The following is a 12,450-nucleotide window of genomic DNA, read 5'->3' on the forward strand; positions in this document are numbered from 1 at the left end:
TATTGAAGCTCTTTTCATAGAAACACAACTTTTACCCAAATGTTATATTTACATCTCAGTATTTTTTAAATAGTCAAGTTTCCACCAATTATTCTATCCATTGTTTATACAATATTGGAAAATAACAACTACCCATATCAAAGAATATGATTTTTTAATCTGTGGCTTCAGACAGTGGGAAACTAAAGCTACCCAAACAACACATCCTTTTAGCACTACCACTGGGTATAGGAGATTTGCATTCTTGATTTGATGATTGGTTCAGTTACCAGTAAGTGTTCTTCTTCTGTTTCTGCCTTGAGTGTTTATCATGAACAAGTACCTTCTAATCAATACAGCAATCTCATTTTCTGTGCCAACCCAGCCCATTCAGAGACCATTAGATCTGTGGCCTTTTCTCTAAGCCTCTGTGATCGTCTGTTTGCTTCTCTGAAAAGTTCTTCTTTGGGACTGCTACTTTAATTGTTTATTTCTGGGTCCAATTTAAAATGTAATGAATTGGTTCTGAATTGCTATGCAATTTGCCCGGCAGTTCATTGTCCTTGATTTTCTTTTTTGTTGATTCTGAGTGAGGACTAAAAGGATATGTTCATGCAACTTTTTTGTAATTGTGATTCCCAGTATAGACTACACCATTCACTGTTCTTTTTATAAACCCATAATACCAATCTTAATAAAAGCTGTCAGAGTCAGCTCTGGGTAGACTTGGCCCTCTGCCTATTATCAGTATAGAACACGTGACTTTACAACGCACATTCAACTTCCTCCTTAATTCTGTCCTCGCATAATGCCCCACTTCCCCATGGAAATTGGAGATGGAAGATTGATGTGAAAGACTGTTTGACAATCACATGGTGAAATAAGTTCAAATGAAAGTATTCTTTGTTACATGCTTACCGGGGAATTTTAGCAGAACAGAAACACTCAGGAGATTCCTCCTCAGGACAAGAAGTCATTAGACATTCCATAATTTCTTCTCTAAACTGTCATATTTCAAGCCATTTCAAGTACAATAATTCTTTCTGTCCACAGCCTCCCTCTTTCATTGCAGAACCCTGAACCCTTTCCTATTTTTGCCTCAATAGCCAGCATAAGTCAGTACAGTGAGGTACAGGGACAAACATAATCCACCAGAGTCCCCACCTGAACTGGAGTAATGAGTAATATGAGAGGTGGCTGTGAAGTTTGTGCAGATGGTAATATTTGGCCTTCTCTGTCATCCCGCTATGCTAAACAGACCTAAACTTATGTGTCTCATGTTCCCAACAGAGAAAAATTTGTGTCTGTATAGCTGACACACCCTTTGCCTTGCACAATATCCCACTTGTGAATTTGCTTTAGATTACTGAGGCGGATAAATACGTTTCATGCTATTCAGGAGACAACTCATATTGAGTCATATGTAGACCTCTTGAGGTGGCCTGGTGTGTGTGTGCACGTGCACATGTGGGTGCACATACATGTAGAATGGGGCTGGAGAGTGGTCACAACTTATTATACAGTGTGTTTTAATACATTTTTTAGTCTCTTTATATTTCTATAATTAAATTGTAAAAATGTCCATTAATATTACTGAAGAATGACTTCAACTTTGAGATTTCAGATATCTATGTTCTGTTTCAGTCGTATCAATCCAGTCATTTTGAATCGGGCTGATCTTCTATCTATATAGTGTGGATTTCAGTAATTATTCCCTCTTTGCCTCCTGTTACCAAATATAACTAAGATTTGACCCTTTTTGACAGTTACTGAAATAGACTTACTATCTAATCCTGAGAAAAATTCTTTACAAATCACTCTGATCTGATTGCCTCATTTATGTAAATATTCCATCAAAAGTGAACTTGAGAAAATTTCAACAGTAGCTAACCGATCATTATAAAATGGACAATAAAAAGGTGTCCATGTTAACTGGATTCAGAGATGTATTACCTAACAGGTAATATAAAAGATAACCATTTCATGCCTTATGTTTTGGATTTTTAGTATAAAACAAGTTATATTTTCCATATTACGTCTCCATTATTAAGTTTCTCAACCTCAGCACTATTAATATTTTGGGATGGATATTCTTTGTTGTGAGGAGCTGTCTTGTGTATTTTAGGATTTTTAGCAGCATCCCCGGCCTCCACTTACTATATGCTAGTAGCACTTCCTGAGTTGTGACAGCTAAAAATTTACCCAGGCATTGCCAAATGTCTGTTGGGAGAGGAGAACACAACTGTGTTTAAGAACCACTGATACGTAGGACTTTGAGAACTGCCATTCAAATATTTGTTATCATATCACTTCATGTATTCTCAGAAATTTTACCTTGATACAATAAAACAAATAAGGAAACATGTCCCTCACACAAAATAATGAACTATTGATGTAAAATAATAATGAGAAATTTTCTTTATTTTTTTTTTTACTTATAAAAATTGGGGGACAGTGTTTTCTTATCTTCAGTACTTACAGGAACTAAATCATATTATGAGACATGAAAACTTACCTAAATTGTTATTGTTGTTGATAATTATAACATTCTGCAGCACTTTTCTGAAAGGTACCAAGATATTTTAGAAGTTCTTAGAGTGCCCAAGAGGATTGCATAGTTTCTTATGATCAAGGATTTCTCTCTCTCTTTTTTTGTATATTTTTTTATTGGAGTTTAATTTGCCAACATATGGTATAACCCCCAGTGCTCATCCTGTCAATTCCCCCCACCTCGATGCCCGTCACCCAGTCACCCCATCCCCCCCACCTACCTCCCCTTCCACTACCGCTGTTCGTTTCCCAGTTAGGAGTCTCTCATGTTCTGTCTCTCTATTTCCCACTCATTTCCCTCCTTTCCCCTTTAATCCCTTTCACTATTTCTTATATTCCCTGAATGAATGAGACCATATCACGTTTGTCCTTCTCTGACTGACTTACTTTAGCATAATACCCTCCAGTTCTATACACGTTGAAGCAAATGGTGGGTATTTGTCGTTTCTAATGGGATTTCAATGAACTCTTTTCACCTGGGCACCTTGTCAAGAGGTGACCATGGGAACTCAGACATAAAGTAATTTCAAGAACTCTTTGGGGGCTCTTTTGCTATCAGAACTTCCATTCCAGGACCCACGACTTCTCTTATTACACTGATCCAGAACATAATGTATATTTTCATCTGCAGGAGACGTTTAGGTCATTGGAACAAATTACCGCAGGGGTACTTGAGTGGATCAGTCGATTAGCCTTTGGCTCAGGTCATGATCTCAGGGTCCTGGGATGGAGCCCATAGTCAGGGTCCCTGCTCTACGGGCAATCTGCTTCTCCCTCTGCCCCTCTTCCCACTCAGGTGCTCTTTCTGTCTCTCAAATAAATAAATGCAATCTTTAAATTAAAAAAAAAAAAGACCAACTTACTCCAGTACATTTGGAGTGGCACCTCCATCAGCAGAGAAATACAGCTCTTTTGAGGAACACTTAGTGGATGTCCAGTGGGCCAGGTAATGGGAATTCAGAGATAAATGGGATATAGTTCTCATGTTCAAGGAGCCTTCAGTCTAGTGTAAACAATGTTTAAGACCTCTGCTAGAGGATGAAACAAGTAATAGTCAATGTTATGGCATCTGTAATGTTGTTTTTTTTTTTTGATTTAAAGTTCATCACAGTAACACAAGGAGTAATGTTTTCCCTAAAATGGATCATCAGCCCACAATAAGACATATGAATGCTTGCATTGTTTTGTAGGTCTCTGTTTCTGAAGAGCTTTGAAAGATTTGAATAGACTCCCCCACTCATTCTTCACTGATATTGGAGTTCTTTGCAGTCTGCTTTGCAAACAGATATTGTGAGACATCCATTCAAAAATAACCACCTTGTAAAAGAGGCATTGAATCAGAACCAGCTGGATTGCTTATATGCCCCTAAAAGTTGGTATTCTCTTATGCAACAATAATTTGTTTAACGCCAAGTCTACAGTGTTCCACCTGCCATTTTAGCCTCCCCAGAGTACATTTATCTCAGTTCTTAGTTGCCCGGCATATCTTTCATACTATTGTGCCTTCATGAAATGTATTATAGCTCTTACATAAGGAATGTCCAGAATCCTGACAAAACATTAATTAGGATGTGAAAAGTCATTAAAAACAGGGACTTTTTTTTCTGCATTTAGAAGTGAAGGCCTTGATTAGGGATCTGGGACTTTATGGTACTGAGAAACAGATTCTTCACATCAAATGAAAAAAGCAGTAACACTAACTGATGTATGGCACGGCCATTTTATTTCCTATTAGAATTATGTGTTGTGATAAAACCACTTTAAATTTCTTCAGAACTTTGTTGAATTTTAAAATTCAGGTAGCTGTCCATGGTTTCTGGTCCTTGAGAAGCCAAGTGGAGAACTCTGTGAGTCTGATATGGTGTGCTATATAGAGCCAGTTCTGACTACCCATCACATGCATTTGTTTCTTGTGTGGGGCTTCTGCTTGATGAACTTGGACTGGTTGGCTGCCCCTAGTGTGATGGCGCCAAATCAACATGTGCTGCATCTGAAATCACTTGGAGTCTAGGAATTTTAGGTAGAACTGCTACGTTCGTGGCTCAGGAAAACAGATATAGATGCTTCATACCACTATTTTTTCAAGACTTTGAAAAGCAGTTTTTTTAGCAGTTCCCCCAAGAAACACATTGCAATCCAATATACATTTACATACATATTTATTCATTTGTTTATATATAAATGTATATATAGACACATATTTACATATATGCATATGAACTCCTTACATTATAAATATGTTAGTAAAGAAGACAAAAGTTTTATGAAATCATATTTATCCTTATGACTTGAGTTGTACTTATTTCCACCTCTATTTAATTTTTAAAATTCTGTTTATAGCTACTAGATGAATTTCATAGCCTGCAGATTAAAAAGCAATGGCCTAAAAAAAAAAAAAGCAGTGGCCTAGGTGATCTGCACATATCTAGCAGTAAATAACATTGTATCACTTTAAGCAGGGGCAAATGCATGAGGTGGTGCTATATTTTGACCTATCATTTGATGCAAAATGACATTATGAATCCTGCAATTTGACTGGTACATCAAGTTTGCTACAGAAAAGGCCTTTCTCTAAATTTCATTTGCTAAGGTCACTGCCAATACTTCTTTATCATATTAAAGCCTCTGCGAAGCCAGTTATTGCTAACTGGATAAATACGTATTTTACTTCTTGATATGAAATGTCAGTAGCAATTTACCTTACAGAAATCTGAACATAAAGGAATTGGCACATATTTTTAAAACTGTATTGCAAAGTGTTTTCTCTGCAACTAGTTTATGTATATTGTACATTTTTCCAAAAAAATATTTAAGAATTCATATACTGTTTGGAATGATAGTAAGTAATGTTTTCTCATACTATCCTACTTTTCGAGACAGTGGTTTTTAAGACTTGGGGATCAAGACCTATTTGAAATTTGGATGAGATCTATGGCCCAGCTCCCTAGAATGAACAAAATATTTATTCCATAGACCCTCACTGGAGAACCCTTAACCTGAATGAAAGTCACTGTTCATGTCATTTCTCCAGAACTCAGTCAACATCTCTTATAATTACCCTACTGGAAGGAGGCATCATACTCCATTCTATGGGTATCAAAACCAGCAGTGCCTTATTTGATTCTACCAGTGTGCATACACATGTACTCATGAAGCAATGAGATCTACTGGGTTGAGACTAGAACAGTCTAGGAAGCAACTCCGTTGGGCCTGTGTCCATCAACACAGCAGCCAGATTGGGCTGTAGGACCAGCCGCTGCAGGGTAGCAGAGAGGAAGCACAGCTGCGGACAGCCTCTCACAAGTGTTTAAAGCTCTTACCAAAGTCACCATGTCATGAGTAGGGCATACCATGGTATCTCTTCTTAAAAATGTGTAAAGTAATATATTTACTAGATTGTACCCAATGCTGTAATTTTTGCAAATACATAGAACATTCAACACTGAGCAGAAAACCCAACAGATTCTAAAGCAAGGTAAAACACTATAAACCACATGACTAGGGCACCACTGCCACCTTTTGGTAACATCACTTAATTGCAGGTTCTGGGGAGAGAAACTTGTATTAAACAGAGATTATAATGTTAAAGTTATGAAATGATAGAGAATATACATCCCTTGATCTGCTGAAATAGAGGGCATGTATTGTTAGAGCTTGCTTTGGTTCTGCCCTGTGCATCTCACATAGCTGTCCTGGCTTTGATTTCATGGGTTCTCTGTACCTCTTGGCAGGATCGGGGGAGCCATTCCCACTGTGTTCCCCTACTTTGCTGAAGTGCTGGCCCGAGAGAAGCGTGGTGAGCATCTGAGCTGGCTCTGCATGTTCTGGATGATTGGTGGCATCTACGCCTCTGCCATGGCCTGGGCCATCATCCCACATTACGGTAAGAACCTGGCTTTACACGAGCCCGGCAGTCACCTTATTTTACTTCAGCCTCCATTCTATCCCCTTCCTGTTTGTAAATGCTGGTTTGAGAACAACACTGTCATAATCTAGTTTTTCCCTTTTGTCGTATCTAGGTTTTTCCCCCTAGTACAGAAATCTGTATAAGACAAGACTGTGCCAGTGGTCTTGTAGGAAATATTATTGCATTTTGCTGTTTTTAAAAAGTGATCACTTTCATTTGTTTTTTATATGCTATCAACTCTGGGGTCCCCACCAAGATGGACGTGAAAGACAGATCATAATCGGCATGTGAGGCAACATGATTTACTATTGTTTTGAGGACCATTATCCACATCAGACACACACAAGAGCCTTGACTTGTCCCCTCTGGGTGCCGTCCAAAACTCGCCCCCACGCCAGCCCCCCTCCTCTGGCGGCTCAGAACGGGATTAGAGCAGCAGGAAGCCTGTCTTGGCATGGGCCCTGTGTCTGCGGAACTGAGGAGGTGATTCTGCTGTCCTTGCTGCCAGGATCCCTCCTCGGTTTCTTCTATGACTTGTTGTTCCTGCCACCTCTGAACACTTAAAGGTCTCATGTTTCTGAGCAGGAAGTATTGTCCTGCTTAGAAGCCAGAAACTTCCAGTTGCTTTACCCACAAACAGTGAAATGCAGGGAGAGGTTCACAGAACCCAGACATCAAATTCAATATATAAGGAGAAGGGGAGAGAAGGTGGTGTGTGTGTGTGTGAGAGAGAGAGAGAGAGAGAGCACAAACATGTTGAAGTTTGCAAATTATGAATTCTGTGTAAATTAGAACCACGTGTGGACTTCAAAAACTCACTGTTTGTTCAACCTAAAATCTAATTGATGGTCGGGGTGAAAAATTAGATTTCAAAAATTCACTTTTGGATCACTTTTTTTTTTTTCTGCTTTTGGGTTAGAACAGCAAATTTACTATAAAGTCTAGTTTTGTTAGGAAACAACGTTCAGTGAATTTGACTCGTTGCTAAAATTAAAGACAAGATGTAGACTTTAGTATTTGAAGGCACTGTTATATGTTTTACCGTACTGAGTTACAAAATTCATGTTTGTCACACTCTCTTTTAATAAATCTAGAAAATGAGGTGCCTGGGTGGCTCAGTTGGTTAAGCATCTGACTCTGGGTTTCAGGTCAGGTCATGATTCTGAGTCCTGAGATCCAGCCTCTCCCACCCCTGACCCCCACACTGTAGTTGGGCTCCCTGCTCAGCAAGGAGTCTGCTTCTTCTTCTCCCTCTACCCTTCCCCCCACTCGCGCACTCTCTCTCTCCCAAATAAATAAATCTATCTTTAAAAAAATAAATGTAATAATCTTTAAAAAAATAATCTTTAAAAAAATAAAGTTACTGTAAATCAAAATTGTATATAACAATAACAAGGAAGACATAAGGAATTGGTTACTTGGCCTAAAGGGCCAAGTTTCTTTGCCAAACACTTGAGTGGGACATGCCAAGCTCAAGTGATGGGTTTTCCTTTCTTTTAAGACTCTGGTCAGTTCAGGGCCGGAGATACCCTCACACAGGCAGTTACTCAGGCCCGCCGTAAGGCTGGTTTTGGGCCACCATCTGAGGAACTACAGGTGATTCTCCTGCTTTGTCTGGGCCCTAAGGACCTCAGCCACCCTCAGAACTTGCTCCTGCCCCCCTGGGCTGGCTGTTTTGAATGGAAATGCTACTTAGCTTCTCAGGAACTCTGTAAGGAGACAAAAAGGAGAGATGCCGAGCCTGGGCAAAGTCCAGCTGTAGTCTGCGTTGCTCCTGGGACTGCCCTAGTCCAGATGCAACCTTTGTACACAGTAAAATCAGGAGCCCATCCCGGCGGACGCGGTTGCAGTTGCTGTGGCCGCTGCAGGGGCAGCCCGAGTCCCCCCAGGCCAACCTCCTTGGCTCCTGGGGCTCGCCCTCTCCTTCCTGGTGCCCTTCCCATCACATGTCAGAATTTCTCCTGCTGGTCTTCCTAAGCTCCTAAGTCGGATTGGCTTCTGCAGTCTGCACATTTCCACCAGGCTGGGTGTGATTGCTTGTTTTGTTTTTGTTTTTGTTTTTGTTTTTTTTCCTCACTAGGTATTTAGTTCCTCAGACTCCTGCTTCACACATTCCTACCCTCAAGCTGTGGCAGGCTCTGGATTTTGCCTCCGGACTTATCAACCGGTGGCTGACCCCCCCCCAAAAAAAAATGAGTGTAATTCCACCTCTAGTTCTCTCAAGCACACATAGGGTATCCTTTTTTACAGCAAAAAGGGCTGCCTCATCCATATGTCACTAGAAAGAGCTGAGGCTATGAATCATAAACAGTACATAAAAAGTTACCAAAATACCAATAACAGTATAACAGAATAAAGTGTGTCTGAGGCTGATATTAATTTATATGTTAAAGGAACCTTGAGGAATAATGACCTGGTTAAGAAATCAGTAAGGGAATATTAAAACCTTATGCCCATGCCTTATTGAAGGCTTTCCATGGCCAGAAATGTGGCAAAAGCAACAATTATTGCAAACAAGCCTGTCTAGATATTAAAATCAATAAGGGGGGATTTTTAAATACCCTTGACAAGTTCATTGTTATACTCTTGCAACTTGAAGAGTTTTAGTTATTTCAAAATAAAAGAAGTTAGTTTTAAAAATCCTCTCTTGAGGCTTCTAGGGGGTTATCATGTTTTGTATGTTCATGAGGGGGAGGGTGTTTTGAGGGTATTCATTTATAAAAATTCATTAAGCTGGATACTTAAAATTTGTGTATGTCACTATACAGAAGTTATACATTTTAAATAAATGGTTTTTTAAAAAAGCTTACCACTTCCCTTACCTCCTGAAAATACACATGCTTCCCTTACCTCTGAAATACCTGCTTCCTACCTGAAAATACACATGGTCTGCCCCAGGTCAATCGAATCTGGTTATCTGGGTTGAGGACTCAGCATGGATTTTTTTTAAAGATTATTTATTTATTTACTTACTTACTTATTTACCTATTCTTTCATTCATTCATGAGCAACACAGAGACACAGGCAGAGGGAGAAGCAGGCTCCATGCAGGGAGCCCAATGTGGGACTCGATCCCAGGACTCCAGGATCATGCCCTGAGTGGAAGGCAGACACTCAACCACCGAGCCACTCAGGCGACCTGCATGTTTTTAAAGCCATTTAAAGCTGGTTCTCTGCAGCAAGGTTTGAGACTCCAGTTTCCTACCTCTCCCAGGGGGGCGATCTGATCTGGGAAGCCCCTGGGACTTCATCGTATATGTATAAGGAAGGCTGTAACTGGAAGCAAAGAGAAGAATGAGCCTGGCTGCCATGGTTGACTTATTCAGTGGGGCTTTAGCTTTCCGTATTGTTGGTTTCATCCTGGCTACAGGACTTTCCTGCTCATGTGGCTTAGAATCACTTAAAAAGTTATTTGACATCTTGCTATGTCTTCTTCTCAATGCCACATCTTTTTACTTTACTTAAGGTAGATGAGGGCTGTTAAGTCCATCCTCTTTCCGTGCAGCTTCTGAAAAATTGAAAAGGTTTCTCTTTTCCCCTGAAATTCTGCATTGTATAAATGATGTCACAGACCACTGACAACTGAGAGTCGTGGGTCCTGGACCCCATCCAGTTTCATTCAAGAGACCTCTGGGCAGGACAACCAGCACAGCCCGTGGAGTTTTCATCCAGCAGGGGAGGAATTGGGGAGCATTATGAAGCGACTCAGAGGAGGGTACTGACCCTTCTCACACCAGTAACAGGATTTGTGCTAGAGGGAAAGAATCCAAAACTGGCATCCACACTGCAAGCAAGTCAAATGGTAAGTGATGCAGAGAAGAAGGTGTTTGTGGCGTTGCCTTTCTGCTTCTGTGGCACAGCAGTCAGTGCATGAAGCCTTGCTCCTAGTGCCGAGAGACTTGAATTCTGACTCCAGACAAGCTTTTTACACAAAGGAGATCATGAGGCATCACTAAGGGAGGGAAAGATCTGGAATGATCCTTACAGAATTAGGCAAAGCCAGGAAGGGAGTTTGGATGGCTGCCAGGACTCCTGAGTTAACCTGTGGGCTGTGGCCAGGGTTTGCTGATGGACGGGGATGGCCCAGCCTGCCCAGGCCTCGTTTCTGTGCTGGCCTCGGACTATGATGGCGCTTTACCTTCACAGACCATCACCAGCATCCGAAGGTGCCCAACATCACGCTACATTGCCCTCTCTGACGAGGCCTTAGGAGGAGGCAGTTTGACTGTCGTCACCTTTCCTGCTGGTCACTGCTGCCACCTGCCCTGGGATCCCGGTGAGGGAGGAGACAGTGGGGAGGAGCAGCTTCCTTCAGCCTCCCTCCTCTTGAGAGACCGGTGGCTGCCCATAGCACTTCCTCTCCGGGCTGACAGCTGCCCTGGGGTCACGGCGTCCATTCCCCTAAGCCCTCCAGTGCCATCCTGTCCTTCCAATTCGCACCCCCTCGTCCCAGCCCGTGGGACCCGCTCCCTGGCCTCCATCCCCCTCACACACCACCCGAGCGGGGGCACCCCAAAGCCCAGGCCCCCCCGACCCCCTTCAGCTTAAAAGCTCACATATTCCCGAGATTCCAACACCCAAGATGTCCTGCTCCCCTTGGTCCCGAGGTGTGCGACGCTGTGCACAGGCCGACCCAGGCCCAGCGGCTGGGGGTCCAAGAAGCAAGCAGGAGCTGGTCCCTTCCAAAGCGCTGGGGCCAAGGAGGGGGGCAGTGAGTGCTGCTCTGCAGTCCCCGCCGCCCCAGTCTGGGTGGGAGCTTGGCCTAGTTTTCAGTTGCCTCCCACCCCATTTTCTGACCGGCATCATGGTGGGGCTTAAGTGTGACAGGTGTGTTGGAACACATGTCTGATTAGTGCTCAAAACATGGTAGCTCCACGTGCTGCAGGTTCCTCTGAGTCAGATACCCAGGCCCGTCAGCACAGCCCAGCAAGAGCTCAGAGCTACAGGGAAACAAGGAGAACGTCAGAAGGTAAACCTCACGAGAGGGTGAAGAGATCAGAGGAGTCAGAAGAAAGAAAAAACAGGAAAAAAATAAGATAATGAGAGAGATTCAAGGAAAAAAATAACACTGCAAAGCCTGGATTACCTGGAACCCAATGAATCCACATCTTCCATTCATATATTTATTGGGTGAATTAAGAGTCGAAGGGCACATACTATACAAAGACCCACCTTAAGGGCCGCGGGGCCACTCTCACCAGGTAGGAAGAACAAGAAACTGACTGCCCCAGTCTGCTGGCAGCACTGCCCGCCAGCCCCGTGGGTCGCAGGGATAGCGGCAGAGCCATTTCTGTCCTGGCAGTAAGGTGTGGACATCAACACCAGCAGCGAGCAGAGTGGTTACTGGCGTGGGATTAGGTGTAAGACATGCCCTCGTTCCAAGCTGGCCCTGCCAGCCCGTTACCTTCAGGACAGTTATGTGGGCTGTCTGGTCCTCAGTTTCCCTGTCTGTAAAACAGGCATGATACCTCATAGTCCTGCTGCACTGGAGGACTGTGCACAAAAGTGGTTACACAGTGCCTGATATACATGGCCATTAAGTGCAGTCTTTTCTTTCCACAGATGGGGCTGACACTGAGGTAAGGATAAGAGGAAGGAACTAGAATAATAAGATCTTACTCCCCTTTTCCTAACTATCTTCTCCCAGCTGTGTGCTTACCATTCAAAGGTTGTGGGGGTGAATAAGAAGGAGCAGGGTGCAGGAACAGAGCTTGCAAGGCATGCCAAGCATTCTGCGTCCACTCCAGGGTGACAGGGGAGGGCTACAGTGACCGCTGGGTCCCACTTACCAGCCCAGCCAAGTGGCCTCAAACCCCGCCACCCACCTGTGTCATACTTCACCGAATGTCTCAGCACTGAAGACTTTATGCTCAAGTATCTGAGTAAGACATTGCAAGGGGAATCAACTGGGGACATCAATGTACACCAGTATTATTTCTTAATTTGTCCATGTTAGGATCAATCTGACATTTGATTTCAACAAAATGACTCTTGGGCTCAGATTTCCTTCACTC

The 12,450-nt window shown here is 42.6% G+C and overlaps 1 protein-coding gene across 3 annotated transcripts in view; it reads left to right on the plus strand.

Annotated features, from left to right (window-relative positions):
• The window catches only part of SV2C (synaptic vesicle glycoprotein 2C), a 152,894-nt gene that overhangs the window by 57,096 nt on the left and 83,348 nt on the right, over positions 1-12,450 (plus strand). For all 3 annotated transcript variants that reach the window (XM_055342197.1, XM_055342198.1, XM_055342199.1), the window contains exon 3: positions 6,261-6,412. In XM_055342197.1, the coding sequence (XP_055198172.1) occupies positions 6,261-6,412 (152 nt within the window). The remainder of the gene's footprint in view (positions 1-6,260; positions 6,413-12,450) is intronic.

The sequence above is a fragment of the Nyctereutes procyonoides genome, unplaced genomic scaffold (genome assembly GCF_905146905.1).
Source record: "Nyctereutes procyonoides isolate TBG_1078 unplaced genomic scaffold, NYPRO_anot_genome, whole genome shotgun sequence".
Classification (NCBI taxonomy): Eukaryota; Metazoa; Chordata; class Mammalia; order Carnivora; family Canidae; genus Nyctereutes; species Nyctereutes procyonoides.